Source organism: Biomphalaria glabrata, chromosome 18 (genome assembly GCF_947242115.1).
Source record: "Biomphalaria glabrata chromosome 18, xgBioGlab47.1, whole genome shotgun sequence".
In the NCBI taxonomy this organism is placed as follows: domain Eukaryota; kingdom Metazoa; phylum Mollusca; class Gastropoda; family Planorbidae; genus Biomphalaria; species Biomphalaria glabrata.
This window is the reverse complement of record NC_074728.1, coordinates 8,333,296-8,359,113: the sequence shown is the minus strand read 5'-3', so window position 1 is coordinate 8,359,113 and position 25,818 is coordinate 8,333,296. Positions and strand designations below refer to the sequence as shown.

Below are 25,818 nucleotides of genomic sequence, written 5' to 3'. Positions count from 1 at the left end.
TACAGGTTTAACTCTTGAGAGAGGAGACCCTAAAGTAGAAAAAAAAACAACTTTTGTAGCATTCCTGGCCTTCTTCTTTACTAAAAGATAGTGACTAGTGTGAAGGATAATAGAATTCACCTCATGGTCTTTACAATAAATATTGACCTAACTAAGCAATCTTAAAGTTGAGGGATTAATAGTTTATTCATCAATTTTTTTTAATTCTACTGTTTATATAGCTTTCAAGAGCTGTTATAAGTTTTGTTGACAAATTGGTTTGAGGTCTAGACCAGATTCTGTGACTTTGCTGTAGCTGTGCATTACTGTTGGCATACAAAGCTTTTGTAGATTCTGTTTATGTTGGTAACATTGACATTTTAAGGTGAACCGCATATAGAACTTTTTCCTTGTCTAGAAGCGTAATTCTGATGAATACAAGACAAAGTAACTTTTTTTTTTTATGTGTGAGCATGCTAGGTACATGTATTCAGAAGTGTCAGATGTATACAAGACAAAGTAACTCTTTTTGGATGTGTGAGCATACTAGATAAATGTATTCAGAAGTGTAAGTCAGAATAATACAAGACAAAGTAACTCTTTTCCATGTGCGAGCATTCTAGATACATGTATTCTAGAAATGTTAGATGAATACAAGACAAAGTAACTCTCTTATTGTCTGTTTTTAAGAGTGCATGCCCTTTTCACACCCCAGCAATATTTATCTTAACCTTTATTATCTAGTTGCAAGTTTTATCAAGAAATATTTTTCAAGAAACTAATTCACAAAATTAGTCTGCAATATAAAAATTCTGTTTTTTTTTACTGATATTATTTATTTATTTTACTGATGTGGATCAGCATTGACAGAATTGTTTAATATTTATTTAGGAAACTCATTTTTGTGTCATTTTATTTTTAGTTTGTGCGTTTTTTTTTTAAACTGCTATACTACTTCATATTTTATCATAATAAATCAAATGATTTTGTTCTCACCAAACAAATTTCCTTCTTTGTTTTGTTTTTTTAATTGATACATTTCCTTATACTAGTTAGTGTTGTGAGCACTAAAACTTAAAGAAAGTATTTGTGTTCGTTTTTTTTTTTTTGTTCAAACTAGTGAAATAAAGAAAACTCAAGATTTGACAAACTAGTTTGGTCTTGTATTTTGTCTGAATGAAATGATTTGTGCAGAATTACAAAACCTCTTGGTTACTTTTTACTGTGCAACGATACAAACTCTACTAATAAACGCAGAAAGTCTTACAAAAAGAGTGTAAAAAAGAAATATGGGCACAACTCTGCCACATTTGATTGTACTTTTTCAACAAAGATGTCTCAGCAAAAAATTTGCTATTTATAGTTTGTCTGCCATGAATGAAAATCTCAATGTTACAGAAAGATTTTTTTTAGTGCCATATTATGGACAAGAGGCTTTTTTTGGGGGGTCCCTTACGCATTAACAATTTCAGCGTTAATGAAACCCACAGTCCATTACAAGTTGAAGGGCCAGTGTAAGGTAGAACCAGTAACGGTAATGTGAATGACTGTATTGCAGGGGCTGCCTATGGTTCGACTGTTTTTTTCCCCGATATAGATTAAGAGCAGCAATAATGTATCATTTATGATTGTACTTTTCTGGGCTTTCAGATATTTGTACATTTTCTGAGTTGCATCGAATACAGTTTGGCTTACATGGAGTGGGTGTGTTTCTATGGTGACGGTGGGAAAATGGTGAGAGTTATATAAGGATTGTACACATATATGATATACAAAAGGGGAACAATTGCTAACTTCTTCAGGACAGAAAACATGGGTCCACAACCAATATGGATGATGTACAGCCAACCTCTACAATACCTTGCTTTTCCTATGATATGGCCTTATAGGCTAAAATAAGGCTTGTCTTCGAGTCCGAAGATTAGTGAGGAATACAATATTTCCCGTGGCTGCGCAGCCCCAGTTGTGACCTACATATTTTGCCACATCCAGGGCAAGTATAACCATTGTCCGCAGGTGGTCGATTTAGATTTTATCCTCGTCGTCTGCGTTTGTCCTCGGCAGCAGATTTTCTTTTGGTCTCAAATGTGTATCCCGCGGCCTTCGTGAGTGACCCCCAGCTGTCTCGTTCCGACGCCGCATGCAGCCAGGTGCTCTCTTCTATATCAGCCAAGGAAAGTTGATGCCTAAGCTGGTCTTTGAAGCGTTTCCGTGGGGCGCCTCTGTTACGTCGACCACCTTTTAGCTCACCAAAAAGGACACTATAAAAAAACAACTAAGACTTCTTGAGCGCTTTCACCAAAGATGCTTGCGCTCCATCATGGGCATACGGTGGCAGGACCGCACTACAAATAACGATGTCCTTGCGAACGCCGGTATGGACAGTATACTGGGACTTCTTATGGTCCGACAGCTACGCTGGGCAGGGCACGTATCCCGTATGGGAGACGAACGTATGCCAAAGGCAGGCTATAGGCTAAAAAAGGCACTGAAAAAAAAGCAATAATTGAAGGAAAAAAAAAAACATACAAAGAAAAAATTTAGAAATTCTTTGGAAATAACTCAAAAGCATGCTTGGAGGGATTAAATAAAATAACTGGCTTCGCCTCAAAACGAGAAGGATCATCAGTGGATAATGAGGAGAAATTTGCCAACGAACTTAATGATTTTTATTCTCGTTTCAACTAAGAAGATTTTGTTGATTTACACAATGAAATTTTCAACACTCTGACCAAATAAAAACAAGAACCCTACGTCAATTTTGTAACTGAAGATGAGGTGACCTTATTATTTAAAAGACTAATCGTAGCAAAAGCGTCTGGACCAGATCAAACTAGTGGCAAGCTAATCAAGCTATGTGCAGAACAAATCTATTTTATCTTCTCTGACGTCTTTAACCACTCGTTGCAAACGTGCGTAATTCCACACATCTGGAAAACTTCAGAGATCGTACCAGTACCAAAGAAACCAAAAATAGATAGCTTTAAATGATTTCCACCCAGTAGCACTAACACCTATAAATATGAAATGTTTTGAAAAATAGATGCTTAAGGAAATTTGTGTCTATCATATCATATAGTCAGAAAATGGAGGACGTTTTTTACAGATCTAATCAAATAAGGAAGTTTTACACTCAATGCAGGTCGATCCAAGTGGCTCGTGGAGTAAATTTTCGTCTTTGGCATCATTGATTTCTCTAAAAGGTACGATGTGCGAAAAAAAGATGCGCGACGACACTCCGCTCATAAAAACTCGAAGCTGTTACTTTGGGTCATCATTGTTTTCACAACTCGAAAAGAAGCGTGACAGCACTTCCACTCTCTTTAGCTTTGTAAACAAAAAAAAAACCTCGATGCTGGTTCCTCAAGAACGATGTTGAGATTTCGTTGAGCTATTTTCTTTGTCTGTCCATCGCCACTCATATATCCTCTTTTCTTTTTGATTATTTCCCGTTTTATTTTTGCAGTGACCCATGGTTTATTGTTGGGGTATATCTTGATGCTCTTAGTGCTGACACATGTTTTCACAGAATTTGATGTAATTTATCACTGCGTCGACCTATTCTTCCAGATTTGAAGTGGTCTCTTTAAACAAACTCCAGTCAGTGCAGTCTAGACATCCCTGTAGTTTGAGAATATTGTCTTGAGTCCATTCTTGTACGTTTTTTTGAATGATTTTTCCTTCTTTAAGTTTCGTGCGGTAAAAGTAGGCAGCAGTTGTATTGTTTTGTGGTCCGATAATCCTAGTGGTGGCTTTTCACGAGATGTGAATGCTCCTTTGATGTTACAGTAACATAAGTCCAGAGTTCTGTTCTCTCTTGTCGGACATGAGATGTGTTAATAGAAGGTGGGTTTTCTTAGACGTTGGTAAAGGTTAAAAAACATAATGGTGAAACGATCTAACGGCGGGAGAGGGTTGCAAAAGAAAAAAAACCGATGCATACATACAAATATACTAAAAACAAAATAGAAATAATTAGAAAAAAATAAACAAGGCAGAACATTAGGCAATAAGCATGCTGTAGATGTCAAAAACCATAGCACATTTTATTTTGAAATTTTACTATATTTTATTTTTTGTTTTTATTTTTATTTATTTATAAATATTTTATGTTGTTTTTTTAACATACTTTCATTAGTTGAAATACTACATTCATCCCCCCTAGAGTTGCTCTAAACTTCATCAGTGCGTGAGCGAGGCATTACAAACAAAATTAGACACAAACACAAACAAGACGATGCACGAACAGACACATTATTGAACAAAATAATATTTTAAAAAAATCATTGTAAATGTATAATTTCTGTAAATGTATAATTTCTGTAAATGTATAATTTCTGTTAGCATTGGCTACAGACTTATTCTGGCCTCTTAACATTTAGAAAAAAGCTGATATAAATAAACTCGGCGTTCCAGTACCACCTCATCGTGGTCGCCGAGTGAACACCCCGCTCTCTACGGGGGTGGCCAAGGGTACTGGTTGCTTGCTACCGATGAAAGAGCGGTCAGCAAGTGTAAAAGTGCAATCAAAGTTGTTATGTCCAGCCCCCCCCCCTCCTGTGGAAACGGTGAATATGAGACCTAACGGGATCTCCGAAAAGCGAATAGCGCTAGACACCAACTCGAGGGTTGGTCGGGATCTCCTGGGTCCTGGCTGATTCGCGGGTCTCTCTTTGGGCAAAGACTGGACTGACTGGCGCGGCCTTAGCGGGCTCTGTCGGGCGGTCTGGTTGGCGCCCACGAGCTAGGCTCTACCTATAGCCCGTTCCCTGGTGCGCTAGTGGAGGAATTCGCCCCGATAAATGGTAATTCCAATACTGGGAATATAAAAAAAACGTGTACCACCCCACTCCTGCCCTGCAGGAAACTATTTTGCCAAACTGTAGTGATGATTGTTGAAGCAGGTTCTTCCTTGCCCTCCATGAGTATAGGCCATGCACACTGCTGCATAAGAGCAGTACTTAAGGCCGCCAACAGTCTTGACCATACATCTATGACAAGTACAGACACACAAAAAAAAGCTGGCTCGAGCAGACCCGAACAGGCTCCGCGCCCCGGTTAGTGGGCGACAGGCCTGGGCACGAAAAGTCCACTACTGGTCGCCCTGCGACCTCGATGAGGGGGAATTTGTCAGGTCGCGACAAATGGGCTAAAATTTCTCCACCAAAGTCCTCTTCTCAGCGTACACTGCATTCATACCTCCTTCAGAGATCCGATACGAACCAGGTTGTTGGACGTCAGCCACAACCTCTTGTCGATAATGATATACTACTAAGTATACCAGTCCTTTGCTACTTAACCCGAATGTGGACCAACGACAGCATTCCCCGCTTCGCTCCAGGTCCCTACTACAACCTTCAGGCAGCACAAAAGTTGGCCTCTTAGTTTCCAAACACTCAGACTCTTCAAAATCCCTGATGCACTGTTCTTCTCTCCATTCTATTGTCTTCCTGTTTACGTTCAACAGTGCGCTAGTGCGCACCTCAAGCACTGGTGCAAGGCAGGGTTACAACAGAACCAATCGGATACTAGTGGGATCCAACCCACCACAGAGACTAAGCCCATTAACGCCAGATCCCTCTCGATTCTACAACTAAACATATGTGGGGTAATCCCAAGATGTAAGAGCTCTCTAAACTCCTCCAAGAGAGATCAATTGACGTAGGCCTACAACAGACAATCACTGGCAAGCGAAATGGCAGTATAACCGGCTATACAGCATTTAAATGCAAGTGCACAGACTGCCGGGGACTAACCTACGTTCGCAACAACTTGGTTACTAAAACACGTATGCGTCACCCAGATCGTGACGATCCATGGTGGCGGCTAAGGAGGTCAGAACAAGCAATCATTGCACAGTGTAGGACGGAACATTGTCCTGTTGGGGCATACTTTGCCCAGTTCCGCCCGAACTACGACTCCCGATGCCGTCATTGTGGCGAGAACGTCGAAACAGAGTCGCATATCTTGTACGAGTGTCCCTAGCTCCGAGAGATAAGGGGGGGGACGTGTCTGAGCAATCACTCGACTTGTATGGTAGCTACTAGGCATTACGTCGAACGGCCCAGTTTCTTGCCAGAGCACTACGGGAGGATTGAGTTCTTCCTGCTCTGATTTTTCATTAGGAGTTCATCTCAGATATAAATAAACAACACATATTTGTAAAGGTGTATTAAAAAATGCTTTAATTTGAAATGGCAAAAGGCACAAAACAATTTCTCTATTCTCTACATTTTTATTACATCAGGACACAAAGTAAAAAAAAAAACAGGTTATATTAATTAATTTTTTGCCTTGTTTCTCATTAGAATGTTGACAGCAGAGGGAATGATTTCTTCAACAGTGTTGACGACTAAATTTAAACTTCTCCGTCAGAAAATGCCACATTATCACTTTTTAAAAAATTTCATATAAAGTTTTTAAAGTTAAAATACATAGCAAGCTAAATTTAAAGGTTACTAAACAAAAATATGTTCTTATTTGTCATTTGGTTTCTAAGACTATAAAATTATGCAGAGTGAGCGAATTTATTTGTTAGGAATGCCTAAAGCAGTAGCAATAATGACATACATTTTTCACATAGTGTAATAATAAAATATTTGATTTTATAACAACCATTTTTTTGACTTCACGTTGTAAAGATTTGTTCAAACAGTTTTCTCCAGCTCCAACTTGATTAACTTAAAAAAAAATTAAACTATATTTTCACAACAACCAAACCATGGGACAAGGTTAAAAAAACAACAACTATTTTTAGAATGTGTATAGTTTGAAGTTAAAAAAAAAAAGAGTAAATTACTAGTAAACATAAAACAATCAACGATGAAATGATATTGATAGTATGAATAAAATATTTTATGTACAAATATAGATAAAGAGATTTATTTCATCACAAGGAACAAAAAACAAATGATACAATTTTTATGTTTAAAATAGAGAAACAAAAGCTGAATTTAGAATACACATTTTGATATTTCATAGATAAGTGCAGTTCATATTTGCCAAATATATTGAATATCCAAATTCCATAAGTACATAGTAGCCAAGAAAGTCATTTCCTATTAGTAAACAATCTGAGATGTCTTGTCACACACAAGACCAAAGTCATGTCCACTGTTGTCAGATTTTCTAATGTAGGTCAAGGTAAAAAATATTTTTGAGATTACTGAAGTTTTAAGTTCAGACTTTAACAAGTCCAGATGTTTTAAATAGTTTTAAAAAATACTTTAAAAAAAATTAATCTAATGGGAAGAACCACATAATCACTGCCATATATCTCAAAACTTGCCTTTTTAATATAAAACTAAATAAATTAATTAACATTAACTGATGAACTAATTTTTTTTTGTTTTTCTATCGATTCATGTATTGTCATCAGTTGTGCAAAACTTCAACTTCATTCAAGAATGGGAAGTGGGAGAAAAACCTGTAAAAGAATCATTCCAGACAGACAGTAATAATTATAAGCTTTGTAAAAAAAAAAGTCGAAATAGCCAGCTTTTAAGTTTCATGAAATTTATTCCCAAGGTAAAATACAATTTGTAACCATTTTTACTATAGAATGAAATTCTCATTGTTTACTTTCTACAGAACTAATATTGATCTCGCAAGAAATTATTAGTTACCAATTCATTTTAAATGGATATTAACCATCTTCTCATAATAATTCATTACTAGAGATTTTGTATCATACCATAAATATTATGACATTCTACACAAGAAAGTGAAATTAATTTTTTATGAAAGAAATAATTTTCCCCAGTTTAGTTTATGAGAGGTTTCATTTCCATTACAAGAGGGTGGATTCATCATTATAATATCTCAATTCTAGTTGTTGAAATTCTAATGGTTAGCTAGTATTTATCTTATCTTATATAATAAAGACGTTACTTCAAAAAAGAAGATGATTACGTCCTACGCGTCATGCATTTAGTCATGCATATTGACCAATGACTTAAATTCTGCCAAGTCACTGGTTTTCCTGGCTAGCTCAGGCAACCCATTCCATGCTCTAATAGCACTAGGGAAGAAGGAGTATTTGTACAAATTTGTCCTAGCATATGGGACGAGGAATGTGCCTTTATCTTTGTGTCTTTCAGAGTATTTTATTAAATTTTGTTTTTGTATTTGAAGAATATGGTTCAGTGTTTTATGTATAATTGCTACTTTACTTTTGAGTCTTCTGTCCTGAAGGCTTTCTAAATTTAGTGATTTTACTAAAGGTGTTACTCTAGTCAAATGTGAATATTCGTTTGTTTTGAATCTCACTGCTCTATTTTGTGTCTGTTCCAGTTTCTTAATGTTTTCTTGAGTTGAGGGGTCCCAAACGGAGGATGCATATTCTATAATTGGCCTAACCAAGGTTAAATAACATTTCCAGATGATTTGCCAGCCTTTTAATAGGAATTTAGTTGTCATGTATGTCATAAGTTTCCCAATTGATCCACTGCTTATAATATTCACACAATGAGCTCAATGTCTTACACTATTCACTACAAAAAATAAGGGATTCAATAAAAACAAATGTTGCTAACCAATGTAAATTAAAATTAAAGAAGCACTTAAGAAAATGTGCCCCCGTTTTGAGACTTTGCCTGAGAAAGAGTGATGGCAAAAGGAAGGAATGTGAGATTGAACAAAAATTATTTTAAAGAAAATAAGGTTCAGAAAAACATAAAAGCTAAATATAGAGGTGAGGAAACTGTGTCCCCACCGTAACTATTAATACTGTTATATTAAAACTAGTGTACATTTTCACTTCAGTTTGATCTTTGGTTGGCCAGTAAAAAATCTGTAGTAATATACAATTATTATTTTTTTAATTAGGTCAATGTCAAATTTTCTAATGTAATACTAAACAAGTAGCAACTTGTGTGTAACTAAAGTTGGCATTTATAATCAATCACAAAGGTTAAAACAAATCACACAAGGACATCTTGAGACATTATGAGTCAATTCAATTATTATTATAGACAAAAAAGGTGATTTCAAGATTTCTTGTGATAATAGAAATATAAATGCTGTCATTCTAGGAGAAGGTAGTCAAACTGTTATTAGGAAATTTATTAAAAGTATACTTAAGCTGTTAAGATCTTTTTAATTTCCCAAAAAATATCTAGAACCTTCCCGCTCCTTTCCCTGCAATTGTCTTGCTCATGATCAAACAGAAAATACACAGCAATGCATTCCTACAACTTTAATTTGTTGTCACTCTTCGAAAAGACGAAATAATTTAGTGACATGCCTGGCATAAAAAAATTTATATGCGACATATAAGATGTTAAGTCCTCTTTGAGATGTTGTGGTCCATAGGACTGACAAAATGTTCACTACTTTCTAGATCTATAGTTTACAAGAGTCTTAAGATGTGGTGAAAGAAGCTCCACCATTGAGACCAAGTGCACATTGGGAGCTTGGTGAATTGAGAAGCTTTGATCCAGATCTTAAAGGCAGAAAATAAATCCTTGCAACTCATCCACCACTCCAACCAGTGCCCGTAGGATAGGACCTCAAAGTCTTAACCAAAAACAATAAAATTGTAGTATACATGATGAAATAGTAGAACCTGCCTCCAGAACATTTCCCTACTAGTACCTCCTCCCTACTATTATTATTAATTTACCAGCTCAGTTCAGACAGCTGGCCACCATGAAACAAGTGTGGAAAAAAAATCAAAAGTTAATAATTTCTTTAGCATAGCTGGAAGGAAAAATTCATTTTTAGCAAAATGTCAATAGGTTGTAATAAGGAACAGATCAAAATATGGCAAGACACTTGGATACCATACATGGAAGTAGAGTTACATCAAGACTTCATTTTGGTGGTCGGGTAAAGAATGTGGATAAATACAAAACACAGGGTACGGAAAATGTTTCTGAAGCAAGTTTTTAAATATTTATCTCTTTATAATAAGACAATGACCCACTTTTGAAATACTTTGAAGCACTAGGCCTCCACCGGTTCACAGACTTTTGATCAAACAGATTGAAGACTACTGCTCCAGATGGAAAGAATGTTAGACAATCAAAATAATCTGCAGGAATCAACATATCAGGAACAAAGATCCAAACTTTCTTGAATAACAAAGTTATGAGTGACAAATATTACTTCATACAAAGAAGTACGGGCAGAAAACACTGACCTAAGTAAGCTGGCTATGTACAAAGCTCAAAATCATCTGAAACAATGTAACAAATGATTCCAGATTAAAACACAATATACTTTAACCATTTCAGTTTTGGCCAAATGCTTGTTTTATAATTTATAATCGCTCCATCTAAAACAAAAAAAGAAAAAAAAAATTATTTTGACCTACACACATTTTTGTTTTACACTAGCAAATCACATTACAAATAATTTCCCAGAATTTTCTGTCAGGAGCGCCTTGAAACTACATATTATACATGGTATGGAAGCCCTATGTACATTTCCTGAACTGCTTAGTATTTCTATACATTGAGTATAGAACTGAACACTTTTAAATTATGCATCATAGACACATGCAAGTAATACTTGAAATACACAAATTAAGTTAAGTACCAGCAATACAAGAGGTCACAGAAGACAAAATAAAAAATGACCTTTCATAAAGCTCTATTCCATAAAACTGAAATCATATGCAGCACAAAACACATTTTGTTAAAAAAAATATGAGTTTTTACCATTTATAACAATCAAATATAAAAGTGTCACTTAACTAAATGAAACAAACCATATAAGGATGTTTACATTTTTTTTCTACATCTTGATATTTTCACCAAGGAAGAATACAGTATAACATTTCCAGACATAAGGAATTGAAAATCATCACCAATACAAATATGTATTGTGATGCTCCAAGAGAATTAAATATTAAAATGGCACACACGCAAAAGGAAAAAAAATAAAAAATTTCACAAAGTGTATCTGTATATATCAGTCACAACCACCAGTAGCAGCAGATGAAATCTGCCCTTTGAAAACTCTTCTAAAGTAGCTAACAGAATAAGTTCCCTTTGCAACTTTAATTCAGAGAATCATTACATAGAAGTTCCTTATCAATTCTACGTCGAAGTAATTGAGTATTCTCCCATTATTAGGACTTATGTTTTAATATTCTGTCTACATCTAGACGTTGAAATCTTAGGATAGAAAATACAAAGACGACTTGTAGGGCTTAACTCTAAAGTTGATGATGAATTTGCATAACATATTAAAAAAAAATAACTTAAAAAAAAATTTCTTCCACTCAATAGTTCATTTCCTTTAATTAGTCCCATTCAGAAGCCAATTATTAGATAGAAATAAAAATAGATCTTACAAAAAAAAAAAAAAAAAAAAAGCACTGATTAAACTAAATGTAATATATCATCAGAGGCCTGAAAATAACAGCACTCCCCTCCCCACCCTCAATAAAAAGGGTTGTTCGTATTGACTTATCAACATAAATGAAATACAAAGTATAAAAAAAAATTTTGTTTCTAATAATATCAAAAAGTGAAATATGTTTGTTGATTAAAGCACTAACCACCTAATTGGTTTAAATTTAAGCATTAACCTTCTCATTGGTTTAGATTAAAGCACTACTCACTGGTGGACTGTCGAAGTGCATGCATTAAAGTAACATGAAGTAAGACTCACTAAACAGTCTGGCTAGTCCCCCAAACTCTAGTGCATCTTAAGCAGTTTCCATCGATTCAACTCAAGAAACTAATGCACAGCCAGCAAGAAAACAACCAATAATAGACTTACATTTGTATGACATAAATATATCTTTTTTTTTTCAATTAAAGGGAAATTGCAATTAGCAAAATAAAGGGAAATAAAACTTAATGTTATATATGTCAATATCATTGGCCAGGTACTGGTCTGAGAAATTAAAATGCAGAAATGATAAAGGGTTGAAAAATAAGTAACACAAACACTGTCCTGGTATTTAAAAAAAAAAAAAAAAAGAAAACTGTACTATACTGCTTGGTGCATAGATGTATGACTTTACTTCATAACATCAGCTTATAAAAAAACAACTCAATCTTTCTATATATTACAACCATTTCAAACAAATAGAATTCACAAATGATAATAGTGATGTCTATTATATAGCAAAATTGAATAAAAACAACATTTGTTTACCAGGAAAGCATAGTGTATATCAATTTGTTTAGCAAATTTCTGTTTTGTACAAAGTAAAATAATCTCTGAGGTTTACGGAATGTTTTAGGAAAGAGTTTTACTGGTCATGCAGTTCTGTATAGGATACATTGAAATTAGTCTAAGCAGAATGTAAAAAAAAATATACAAAGTATTCTTCCTTTATCTGATTCCAAAACATTCCCTTCTAGAAATATGATTATTACAAATCATCATCAAGATTTCAAACATGCTTTCAAAATCAACATTCACAAAGCAATAATAATACTACAATGTATTATACAGCAACATCAACAGATCAGATGATATGCAGTATCACGGAAGAAACAGTAACACACAAAAAAAAAAAGGTTTGTGGAGTCTGGCCAGATGGTATCAAAAATGATCCACCAAAATTGAGACGCTGTTTTGATCTACTCTTCCTTTGGCCTCGGAGCCGGCTAATGTTGTGTTCTGCCACTCTGTTGCTTGACCTGGTTAGAAATGGTTAGAAATCTGATTATTTATTGATTCTATTAATACTTAACCTCTAATTATAAATGTACTAAGATACTTAAATTATAAAATGTTAAAAATAGAATAAAATTGTAAACACTTGAAAATCACAAAAGATAACATTCAAATACCAATTTAAATTAATTACAATTTTTATTCAAGACTCATATGTGATTGAAGTGAAAGTTTACATTAATTAGCCTATCTTAGAATTTTCATTACGGTCCAATAATGCTGAGAAATATCTCTTCTGTTGGGCTAACCAGAATTATTTCTCCATTCATACAGAAAAATTGGTGCTTGTTACCTTATAATGTTACCACATTGTGATATCTAATAATGTTATATTATACAGTAAAGTCAATGTCTAAACTTATAACTCTTTCTCTCCGTAATTATTTTTCATGTTCCAATGAAATTATGTATTTCGCTTATTTGTAGTTCACTAACTTGTTATGAATAAAATTCAATAACTTTTTTGTTTGTTATCAGAAAACGTTTAATTTGGTATAGAATTAAAGGGCAATGCATGCCTTGATTATACAAAACAAATTGATGTTAATAAAATCAAAATAAAATTCATTTTGGATATTTGAATTAAAAAATAAAAACTTAAAGACTGCTGACAAGTCATTTTAGAACTCGATCTAGACTAGATTTTATAATCCAAATGGAAGTATTTTTTTATTATAGTTATTCCAATTCTTACATAACTTAATACATAACATAAATTAAATTGACTTGAGGTTTTCCAATCATGCCCATTACAAAGTATAAAAAATAGAGCCTTTTTTAATCACTACACTTTAAAAACATCATTTTTGGTAAAAACACATTGAAAAATGCAGAAAATCTGTATTTTTTCCAAAGGGAAACTATTCAAAATTAAATTAGAGGCAATTAAACACTTTTTGGGAGGATAAAAAACAAAACAAAGGAATTTTTTATCAAGGACAATAATATTGTTGATTTGGCTGAAATAAAGGGGTCAAATCAATGACTTATCACTGATTAGGAGAGAAAGAGTTTAAAAAATTATTTAACAAAGAAACGACAGTACCTGTAGGTGATTCACTCGACTTGAGAGCAAATGACCAGCTCTCTGGGTTGGCTGAGGCACAGTGGGGCAGTCTGAGTTCTACTGGCTTCTTGAACTGGATCCCATGAGGTCCACACATCACCAGTGGACTTAGCAAAGTCTCACCTGAAGAAAAGCAGAAAAATAATTTTTCTCTTAGACTTAATTATAATAATAAGAATCAACCTATTTAGCAATTAAATGCTTTTTTAGAAACTTCTACACACATTACAAAGATGCATAGTAGCATCTTAGCTTATGGCTGCATCTGCAACAGTGGTGTAACCAACAGATTGGTGTTTTTTAGCCGTTAGAAATTTCTGCTACAAATACAGTCCCCGATTGGTGTTTGTTAGCCGTTAGAAATCTCTGCTACAAATACAGTCCCAGATTGGTGTTTTTTAGCTGTTAGAAATCTCTGCTACAAATACAGTCCCAGATTGGTGTTTGTTAGCCGTTAGAAATCTCTGCTACAAAAACAGTACCAGATTGATGTGTTTTTTAGCAATTAGAAATCTCTGCTACAAATACAGTCCCAGATTGGTGTTTTTTAGCTGTTAGAAATCTCTGCTACAAATACAGTCCCAGATTGGTGTTTGTTAGCCGTTAGAAATCTCTGCTACAAAAACAGTACCAGATTGATGTGTTTTTTAGCAATTAGAAATCTCTGCTACAAATACAGTCCCAGATTGATGTGTTTTTTAGCAATTAGAAATCTCTGCTACAAATACAGTCCCAGATTGATGTGTTTGTTAGCCATAAGAAATCTCTGCTACAAATACAGTCCCAGATTGATGTGTTTGTTAGCCATAAGAAATCTCTGCTACAAATACAGTGTTTCCCCTTACCTTTCTCTGTGTCCAGGGGAGGTAACAGGCTGTTGTCTCTGCAGACTTTAAAATAGATTTCTTGTTCAGTGTCTTCTGCAATGGCACCTTCTGGTATACAAATACTGACACCAGTCTCTGAAGAATAGGAATTTCAAATATCTTCTAACATCACTTTAAAAAACTACAATAAACTAAAACTATAATAAGACTACTAAATCAAGCTACTGAACCCATCTTGTTTTCTAGCTCAGAATGCAACTGCTAGTAATGCTTCCAGTAAAATTAGAGCTGTACTCTTTGCTAGTGGCCTCTATACTCCTACATGTTGTGAAAGTTGAATGCTCAAGACTTTGAAAGTAAATGCTACATTAAACTGCTGGGAATCAGATATCAGGAAAAGAAAACATATGACTTTAACAAGTCAACACTCTGGCTAGCAAAAAGGAGTAATTCTTCAAGACTGTGTACAGAAGAAACCTGAGCTGGTTAGGTCATTTTGTAAGACAGGACTCACTGCCAAAAGTCAATCTTCAAGGTAAGGAAGCACAAAGAAATGGTCATCCAAATAAAAAGTTAAATGGACAATGTGAAAGAATGGACTGGCCTCTCTCTTGATATTCTGTTTAGGACAACTGCTGATCAGAAAGAGTGGAGGGATTCGGCCACAGCAACTGTCACAACAACTTGACTAGAAAGGTCAAGGGACAAATGAGATGAGAATAATGTTAATAGAGAAGAATATGGAGAACACACACTCAAAAAAAAAACAACAAATAAATTTAGATATTAAACTTATCTGTATGGAGCATTCATATATGAACTTCACACTAACTTTAATCCTAGCCATAAAAAAAAAAACTTCTGCTAAAATCACACATAGATATCTAACCAATAAAGCAACTACAAAATACCCAGTTTCAACAAATGTTTCTATCAACACCAAATTTGTAATGAGACTAAAATAGAAATCTGTAAGATGAAGACCACCTCTGCTGTTTGGTGAGCATGAACTGGGATTGCCTAAAGGCCAGCAATGCCACAGATTTAATTATATGTGGTAGTGACACTAGGGCTATCATGGACTGGAGAGGACTTTGTACATTGGCTATGCCTAGGACACCAGGAGAAAGCAGGAGTCACAAGACAGAACTGTAAGCAGAAGTGAAAGTCTAAAATGTACTAAGTTATTGTCTGTCTCTGGATGGTCCGATTCATTTAATTATATGGTGAGAACCATTGTTAACAGAATGGGAACAATGATGAACAAGTATATGATCTCACTAGATAAATTATCTTTTTCATACTTGACAATGTTACCCAGTAAACATTTTTTACCTTTAGATTCTAGCAATCCTCCTTTTGATGTGAAAATACCTTTAGCTGTAGCTATAATTGTGTGCTTGTCATTGATACTGTCAGAGCTGCCACTGTCTCCAGTCCTTTTTGATCTTAAGACAATTAAAACTCTTGTTAGTAAAAAATAAATGACACTTTTGTGTGAAATAACATTTAAACAATCACCATAGAATTAGTTTTACTATTCAACTAGTATTTAAATTCTGATATAAACAATTACAACATAACTTGTTTTTCTGTTTAACTAGTTAACTACCATTATGAACAAAGTGAACAAAATTTGTGTATCAATTCTCAACATAACGAGTTTATGTTTTTCTAGTTTAAGATGATTTAGTTATCAATGTTTTCCTCAAACAGTTTTCTTTAAAATAATAATAAACAGTAGCTTAGACTTAATACTACATCATCTAAGGTTTTTTACAATGACATGCAAATAATTAGAAAAATATATTTACAAATATAAAAGATATATAGGTCAGCATCACCAACAGTCAATGGAAATACTTTAATCTTAAAACTTAAGACTTTCCATTAGTTCTCTCCTTTTTTTTAAATTAACAAATTTATACAATATAAAGGAAGAAAATGTACATGGATTTGATTTCATAAATTTGCTCTGATTTGTATTCAATTTTCAATAAGGGTCTTAAGCATATGGGTATGTTCTTAGCAATATTTCAATATCAATCAATGAAAACCAATTACTGTGACTTGTAAAGATACACACACAAAAAAATATTAAGTCTCAACTTATACTTGAACATGCTCTGCATGCATCATGCCATTAGCCCTTAACACACACACACAATAATATTTTGTAGATTCAATGCATTCATGCATGACAAGTAAACCTGGAGGTTATTTCACAAGACAATGCTTCACCTCACAATTTCACAAGACAATGCTTCACCTCACAATTTCACAAGACAATGCTTCACCTCACAATTTCACAAGACAATGCTTCACCTCACAATTTCACAAGACAATGCTTCACCTCACAATTTCACAAGACAATGCTTCACCTCACAATTTCACAAGACAATGCTTCACATCACATTGCCATCAAGCATGCTGTTAGTTACAAAGCATTATCTATTCTACATGTTTCTTCTAAAAGTTTTTTCAATTGTCTCTGTATATCATTTCTTAGATACAGATTTTTTTGTTGCACTTTCACAGCAGTAATCTTTTCTGAAGGTATCTATACATACTTGAGACATTGCTTTTATCCAACAAAAGGCTTTGTAATTTTAATTCCTGCATTGGGTAAGTGAATCTTATAATGTTTGAGTTGGTCAGGCAGACGGTTGTAGACTTATTATTAAAAGTCAAGCTATATATTTATTTCAATCCGATTCAGTCTGTTGTTTTATTTCGGGTTGTGAAATCAATACCAGTGATGGGCAAAAGGTTTTGGGAGTGGGCCAAATACTTGAAGTGAAAATTTTGTCGGGCCATAAAAAACTACAGAAATTTAATATGAGGTTGAATGATATCAAATTAAACTAGTGCGAAGTATTGAATTCTTTAATAATAGTTTTTTTTACAATCTAAATTGGGTCAAAATTATCCTAAAGTAAACTGAGATTGTTAACTGTCAAACTTTTTATAAAAAGCTCATTAAAAAAAAAAAAACTGCTCAGAACTATATGAAGATGTCAACATTGTACAAATATTCTACAAGTTTTACTATGACATCCATGACTGGTTTTACATTTGAAGCTTATAAACAATTCTTTTTTAATTGCGGGTCACATGGTTAGTTTTATTCATTACTACAAAACATGTGGTGGGCCGAATAAAATCTTTCCACACGCCAGATTAGGCCAGCGGGCCATAGTTTGCCCATCACTGCTCTACACAGTTGTTTTGCCAAAACTACATTAACAACCCCTCTTTCCAGAATATATTGTAATACATGACACAATTTTTTTCCGATCTATAATGTGTGTCTTTCTAAACTCTATTAGGATAAAACCTAGATCTCTGATTTCTTTAATAATTCTGTTGAATTTAGTCTCTCCAGTAAGAAGTTAGGGTAACAATGTCACAACTAGTAGTAAACAAAGCAGTCCACAAACTGCTTCAGAGAAACAAACATTAAACAAACACAAATTCTTGGATGTTTTTTGTTCTCTAAAGATCAAATGGGAATGGGTGCATATAAATTTTAGAATTAATAATTGAAAGTAAGAGTGTGTACTGAATTTGATGATAGCAATGTGTTAAATTGTCTTAATAAAATAAATACTTCACATTTTTCTAGATGTTTTGGTGTATACATAGTTATCAGAGGTTCAATAATTTATTAATTTTAAAGAATTTTTAAAGTTTATCGCAAAACTTTAGCCAGTAACCAGCAGATTTATCAATTAGCACAACAGAAATCTAAAGGTCAAAGTTAAGTGTGCACATTAAGGTAGCAGGGGAGGGCAGGGCAGAATACATAGCACACACACAGAGAAAAATGTTAATACCATATATTGCTTGCATCTTACCCAACGAGAGATTGAACAGAGACACCATCTGAACACCCATCTTTTTCAGAATGGACTTTGACATTCAGTATGCTACTAGTGCTTTCATGGTCAGACCCATTTTGTGAGATAGGGGGAAGAGGAAAAGTTAACAGGGGCGGGGCTGGTGGAGCAAACTTTTTACCTTCTTTCAAGAGTTCAGTGATAGGAGGTGGAGGGGGCAGTGGCATTATGGAAAACAGAAATGGGAGTTCATCTGAGGGGGAGGGGGGTGGAGGGGGCAAGTCATCAGCTTTGGTGACTCCCCCATTCATATGGTCAGCAGTTTTGGACTTTGTCTTGGGTGGGGAATAATTGAGGCTACTCTTGAGCTCTGTCACCCTGAGTGAAGGGCCTTTTTGTCCAGGGGAGACAATTTTAGTTCTTGTATGTAAACAGGTGGTTTGAGAAAAAGAGAAAAAGTTAAGAATTGAAACAAAACAAAAAAATTAAAAAAATTCATACATGAAGCAAACAAAATGTTGTTTGCGATGAAATAGTAAACTAATGTGATGGCACAAAAATGTCATACAATTTTCTGAGATCTTGATGCTATGACCATTGATGGTGAGATTAATTAACATGAAAAATCATTAGTCAAGATGATGAGTATTAATTGAGTCAACATCTACTATTGTTATGACCCTAGAAAGTGAAAGCCATTAACTCTTTCTCTCCATAATTATTTACCACATTCTGGTGGAATCAATGCTGGCATCGTCAGTTAGGAGAGAAGAGTTAAGAAGAAAAATCTTTATTTATATAGATGATGACTAAAAACCTTTTTTTTGCCAGATATCTTACTGTTATGACTGTAAAAGATGAAAGCCATAAAGAATAAAAATCTTTGTCAAGATGATGAAATCAAAAGTAACAGCTTATTGAGTTTACACTTTTCAGCTTTTTTTATATATCAATAACATCAATGAAAGGCTTGACTTCAAGTCTGTAGATTAAGAAAAAGTACAGTTTTTCATAAAGCTACAAGACCTAGATGCGACTTATAGTAGTTTTCCGCATCCAACGCAGACCAGGCAAAGTTGAGAATATTTTTAAAAGCTATCTCTCAATGACAAATGTTGTGTTAGATTTGTGTTCCAATGTTCTAGGTTTGGTGCTACTGTTTCTACATCTACTGTCAACAAAGCATAGGTTGATGGAACAATGCACTTACAAATGCAAAACATCACAGCTGAGAAAAGCAAAAAGTAGTTGCCTTACCTTAGCTCGGTGCCGACGCTGTGGCTCCTGTGGGTAGGTGCTAAGGGCCTGTCTCTCTTCCGCTCAGGTGAGTGGGAAGCAGACGGAGTGTAGGAGAAGGAACTCTGCTTCACTGGTCTCTTGTACGAAGTGAAGGCGCTGTCAGCACTATGGGAGGGCAATGGGTTAGCGTAGGTCCTGGTATTTGGCGCCACAGAGGAATAGTTATCCCTGCAGATTTGATGAAGCATGATAGGGTTTATAAATTAAAGAAATGTCTTTTAACTCATTTATTTTTCCAGGTATACATTTTATTTGGCAAAAATTTCATTTCAATAAGATTGTTCTAATAATGACAATTAAAAGACAAATCATTAGGAAAATATAAATTCTACTTAAATAGATAAAGATTGTTAATGAGTTAATGAGGATAGAAATTTTTGTTAATGTTCTTCACAATGTAATGGATTTAAAAGAGAGTATTGAAATAAAATTTCCTTATTGTTTCAATTTCTAGCGACAACAAGCAAAATATAAAATAATCCTTAAAAAAAAAAAAAAAAAAAAGCTTATCTAAGGGCAAGAACTCTATCTATCAATAATGTAGAAGTTTTTTCCCTTATTTCATATCAAGCAAAAAAAATATTACCAATAATAATAATACATTTTTTATTCATCCATGTTTTGCAATGTACAATAAATAATTGTTTAAAGTATCAACTTGATTGGAAATGTGTGTGGGAGAAATAACGTTAACAATTATTTAAGAGGACTAAACCCTACTAATTTAACCATATCTGTGAATACTGAAGGATTAATTTCTCTTGTTGGTATTACACACAGTCAAAACATTCGTTTGTTATAAATTGATTAATTGGTTAATGTTTTCTATTGATTCAAATGCCAATGAATAATTGTGAAAAGTTTCAATTTGATCTGAGAAAGGGTGAGGGAGAAATAATGTTTACACCCTTTTTATCAGACAGATTGAGATATAAGCTTTGTAAAAATAGTCTGCCAAGCTAGAATTTCTGTTATATCTATGCTTTTATAATACAAAATAAAGCAAAAAGCAAGCAGCTACACTTGTAGAAAGAAAGATATTTTTAACAGTCATATACTCAAGCTATTAACAAAATCAATGCAATATTAAAAGCATCAAATGCATTTAAAAACTTTAAAATTCAATAAATATTAATTTTTTGTTTTTATTGTAAGACTAGAATTACTCTTGTTTAAATATAATTATAAATACACAGACAATAGATGTGCTTATAATGCTGAGGTGGACCATTATAGTCGAACTGAATTACCATTTGTTTGGACCAATAAAATTATTTTATATTTTGATTATTGTTGTTATTAGGATAATTGCTTGTAGGCTGAAAATAAAGGGGAGGAGGTCTGCAACAGAATCAAGTGGCTTTACATCAAGTACGAACACAGAACATAGGAATTAACAAGAATGTATTTGAACTACTAGAGGGCATGGTGGCTGAGTGGTAGAGTACTTGGTTTCTGAACAGAGAGGCCTTGGGTTTAGACTCTCAGTGAAGACTGGGATTTTTATATTTTGTGATTTTAAGGATGCCCCAGATTCCACACAACTCTAATAGGTATCTGACATTAGTTGGGGAAAGTAAAGGTGGTTGGTCATTGTGCTGGCCACATGACAACCTACTCATTAAATGTTGGCCAAAAAAAACAGATGACCTTTATATCATCTGCCCCATAGATTGCAAGGTCCAAAAGAGGGTACTTTATTTCTTTTCTATTTGAACTACCTATTGCCTTTATCAGTAAGCCAGTAGTTAAAGCAGACAGCTTTGGGGGCCTGGTCTTAGAAAGTTGGACAAAAACTGCACAGATGACTTGGGAATTTTATTAACTTGATAGTGCCAGAAGATTTAATAATGCAAAATGTTGTTGGCTGTGATCTCTAATTACTTTAATCCATTGTCCTGTTTTGACAATGACTTGGAAGTTTGACACTGTCTATTCATAATTTAGAAAAAAACATACAATAAAATAGGATTATCAGTAGGTGACCAAAAGGAAGGTCAATTAAACAACTCCAGGGTTGACAATGAAATCCAGGTTCAAATATAATAAGTACAAGAATCATACAACCTGTTTTTGCGTAATGGATTAGTATGAAAGCAGTAGATTGAAGCACCGCAACCCAGTAAAAGCCAGGCAGAAGTCTGACAAGGGAGAAAACAAGGTACCTCAGATCTCTATGACTGTTGGAGAATGCCCTCCCCTGGGGAACAAAACCCTGTGTTGTGATAAGCCTGGTGTAGTTGGTGAACATATCATGCTCGTGTTTAGCCGTGTCCCAGCTCTTATACCGTGTAGCATTCCTCCCTCTGTTCTCGTTGATGGCTGGCTCAGCTCTCCTGTGTGTGCCGCTGGACTCAAGAGCGTGAGTGCTGTGGCTGTTAGAGTCTGTCCAAGGCCTCCTGTTGGAGAGATCTGTCAGCCGGGTCTCTGATTTGGTCCTCCATCTGGTCCTCTGAATGTCCTCAAGTTGTTCATCATCCGTTCTGTGTAGCAATAAAAGACCAAAAATAAGTAAATTATTGTCAATGAAAATTTATCCATGGGATTAAAACACATTATCTTTTAGTTAATCAAATATGTTAACTCTTTCTCTCCTAACTGACTATACCAGCATTGATTCCACCAGAATGTGGTAAATAATTACAGAGAGAAAGAGTTAATCTATGTTAAAATATTGCTGCCAACCGAATTTTTCAAAGATTCCCAACAACCATAGAGCAGAAAAACTAAATGATACAACGTAACATACATATCTATTACATGTCTTGAACAAAATATTAATATCTTTTTGTAGTGAAAGATAGTTTGTATAAACTAGCAGCCAGAGCAAGAAAGAATCTGTATTTTTGTAATGCTTTTAGAGCAGTGTTTCTCAAACTATGTTCCATGGAACACTAAGGTTCTGTGAGGCCTGAATAGGTGTTATACAAATTACTGGAATAATTAACTAGTAGGTCACCATGTGAATTTATCTCTCCAGAAAGTAAGCAGAATGTTCAACTAAATACCCAGATTGAGCAAAGTGCTCTGTTAAGAAAAAAGTTTTTGAATCACTTACTTTAGAGTAACTATAATGATAACTGATTCATGTTTCTCTCATTAAGTGATTGTTATTTCTTAACTTTGATGTCGAATTTTAAGCTAAAGTGTGTTACTATGGTGAGTCCCCTCCCCATTTTGTGTTCTTCCTTTTCAATGTTGCATTAACATTTGATTGAGTAAATTTGTTGAATTATAATTTTAGTTTAGCATTTACCATAATCATATTATCTTTACAAGGTAATAAAAACCTGTTTAATTAACTAAATTCTTTTCATGCTATCAATCTAATCCAGTAGTATGAAAATATAGAAAACTATACCTAGGTATCAATTTTCAGTTGTTATGGGAGTCCAAAGTTTCTTTCTCATCACAAAGAAAAAACTGATTTTTTAATTATTTTTTTTTTTTTGCAGTAGTGTTATGACATATATTTTTACATACTTCAAGGGAATTTTTGCTATTGAATATTCTTTTTTTTTATTATTAAAATAGAATTTTATCATCTATCATGACATAGACTACTAATGTATTATTACGTAGGCTTTGGCCTTTTTACCAGAGAATTTTAATTTTTCCAAATATTAATATTTCTATGACCGAAATGGGTAGCAAGAAAATGATTATTCTGAGACAGTGGAGATAAATGTCTTGCTACAAAAGTGCACATGTGTTAAAGTGAAACAAGAAGGGAATAGATGAAATGTGTTCTATAAAAGTGCCTGAGAAGAAATCTGCTATTTACTCTGTGACCATTTTAAGTCATTTTTCAGAAGTGGTAATGGATGTAAGCACTCCACTACCTCTAAAATGCTTCCAATGTCATGTGTCTCAAATAGCCTCTGGCAGCCAGTCCAACTCCTGCCCTTCACATGTGGCTCAGATATTGAGCCCGGCGAGTAACTGGCATGCAAGCCAGTAAGCTTCGGGCAGGAGGGGACTCATTAGCCATAGCTGGCTACCCACCTAAGAGAAGAAAAACTGATTTCAAACCTCTGCTGCCTTGCAGCTAATACTCAAACCTGAGGAAGGCTTTGGGAGTCAACCCTAAGGAAAAATCAGGAACCGATGACCTGTAGGCAGTTTTCAGCACATTGTGCTACACTCTGGCAGAGCCTGTGATGTCGCTGATCCCAAACTGTATTGGCACTTTTTTTTTTTTTGGATACATCGGCTGCATGAAGATGGGGAAAAACTGTGTGGGCTGCATCTTTTTGACCATAGCTAATGCCCAGGCATTAATCTCATTTCCATGAGATAATCACTTCATGAATGAATGACTAATGTTGTTTATGTTTTAAACTTTTCACTATTGCTTTTTTTTTAAAGGAAATTTTGTTTGTTTAGCTTGATAACTTTTTCCCAATATAGGTTGCTTATAAAATATGTACAAAGGAATTTTTCAAGATTCTACACAGGAGAAACCTCATAATGAGAAATCCTTGGGCTCACAAAACATGCATAATTAGTAACATTAACCTATACAATGAGGAAACCAAAAAATAAAATCTTGTCATTCCATTGTTTGAATTGGTTAGTCTTCATGCAAAGTCACCATGCCAGAATTCCATTTATTGACATGCAGATGGTTGAAACATTAATGAAGTCAGAATTTATATTTTTATTTCTTAAAGCTTTGTGTTTAAATTTTCTATTTCTACATTTTCTTTAAATTATGAATATATATACATACATAACATTAACCTGTTTTATTGAATCTATATAGCTTAGAACCAGTTTTAGAATTAAAATGATACAAAATTATTCTCCATTTTTTGCTAACTTTTTTTTCTTCTTTTAGTGCATTCATAATTATTGTGTATAAATTCTTTGGTACTCTACTTGTTTTTCTTGTCAATAGACTGTGGCTGCAAGTTGAGTCAATCAGCAAACTTTATCTTATCAAATTGAAAATGTATTTAAGGCTTACAACCAAACAATATTTTAAAATGTATCTTCTGACACCAAATAATTCACTACATCTTTAGTATGCATGTGCAACACTAGCTCTAGCTCTACATACAATGACATAAAACAATAAAAAAGGCTTAAACTCAGGGATGATATTAGAAACGGTTTATTTATGTTTCTCTGTACATATAAATATTGCTCTTTTCTGTACAGAATTAAAAAAATGTAAGAAAATATATATATAAGTAGATAAAATAATTTTAGTTGTAAATCACCATGGAGTTAAATATGAACGTACAAAAGTTGTATGTGCTCATGTTAGAGTGCAATGTTCAAACGAACGAAGGTAATGTAAGGACAGTGAATGACCTGAACAATGATGTATAACAACAGTGAATGACCTGAACAATGATGTATAACAACAGTGAATGACCTGAACAATGGTATGTAAGAGAATGTCCTGAACAATGATATGTTAAAAAAAAACAACCATCAACAATGCTTATATCTAACTAACGAAAAAAATTGTACAAAAACAATAACGAGGTAAATGTTTAGAATTTCATCATATTCACTGACCACTATCTCTGCACTAAATATTTCAGTAGCAGAGCACACAATATGATCTGGATAGTGATATGTATGAAGATACAACCATCAACAATGCATATAATCTCAGTTCACTGAGCAAGATTCATTTTATAACAAAAATTGAGGTAAATATTTTAAATATCTGTATATATATATAATTGATCATAGTGCAATACTTCACTAATCCCAACTGAATTGTTCTATGTATAGCTGTACAAGTTTGTTGAATTCTGTCACTGGTACAAGGTAAGTAGTTACAAGCCATAGACTGGTGTAAAACAAATACAAGAAAACTCTGATTAAACTGGAATGACAAGAACACCTGGAATACTTTCCATTTAGTAAAGATCTGACTTGATTAAAATACAAATACTTTTTCACTGTTCATGAAACAGAAAAGTACTTTTGAAGTTAACAAATTGATGTGACAGAAGGATGAGACAATTTTATATACAAGATTGCATTTAAACAGAATATACAATAAATGGATCTTTGTTGCACCAAGATCACAAAGGTTGAAATCAACAAGATTTGTCTACACAACATCCAACTAAAGAGATGGCCTTTAAACTTTGTTCTGAGTGACAGAGTTAGAACTCTAGGGTGTCAGAATGTCTGAACTGTTTTG

At 34.0% G+C, this 25,818-nt stretch overlaps 1 protein-coding gene across 9 annotated transcripts in view; it reads right to left on the bottom strand.

Annotated features, from left to right (window-relative positions):
* Positions 1 to 6,137: 6,137 nt before the first annotated feature.
* Positions 6,138 to 25,818, bottom strand: part of LOC106077984 (tight junction protein ZO-1-like) — an 80,923-nt gene continuing 61,242 nt past the window's right edge. For 7 of the 9 annotated variants that reach the window (XM_056017872.1, XM_056017876.1, XM_056017873.1 and 4 more), the window contains 7 exons: positions 21,815 to 22,132; positions 19,608 to 19,817; positions 18,369 to 18,770; positions 15,847 to 15,959; positions 14,530 to 14,646; positions 13,664 to 13,807; positions 6,138 to 12,581 (listed from right to left, as the gene is read on the bottom strand). In XM_056017872.1, the coding sequence (XP_055873847.1) occupies positions 12,484 to 12,581; positions 13,664 to 13,807; positions 14,530 to 14,646; positions 15,847 to 15,959; positions 18,369 to 18,770; positions 19,608 to 19,817; positions 21,815 to 22,132 (1,402 nt within the window). In that variant the 3' untranslated portion in view covers positions 6,138 to 12,483. The remainder of the gene's footprint in view (positions 12,582 to 13,663; positions 13,808 to 14,529; positions 14,647 to 15,846; positions 15,960 to 18,368; positions 18,771 to 19,607; positions 19,818 to 21,814; positions 22,133 to 25,818) is intronic. The other 2 variants (XM_056017877.1, XM_056017878.1) reach the window with 2 other exon arrangements.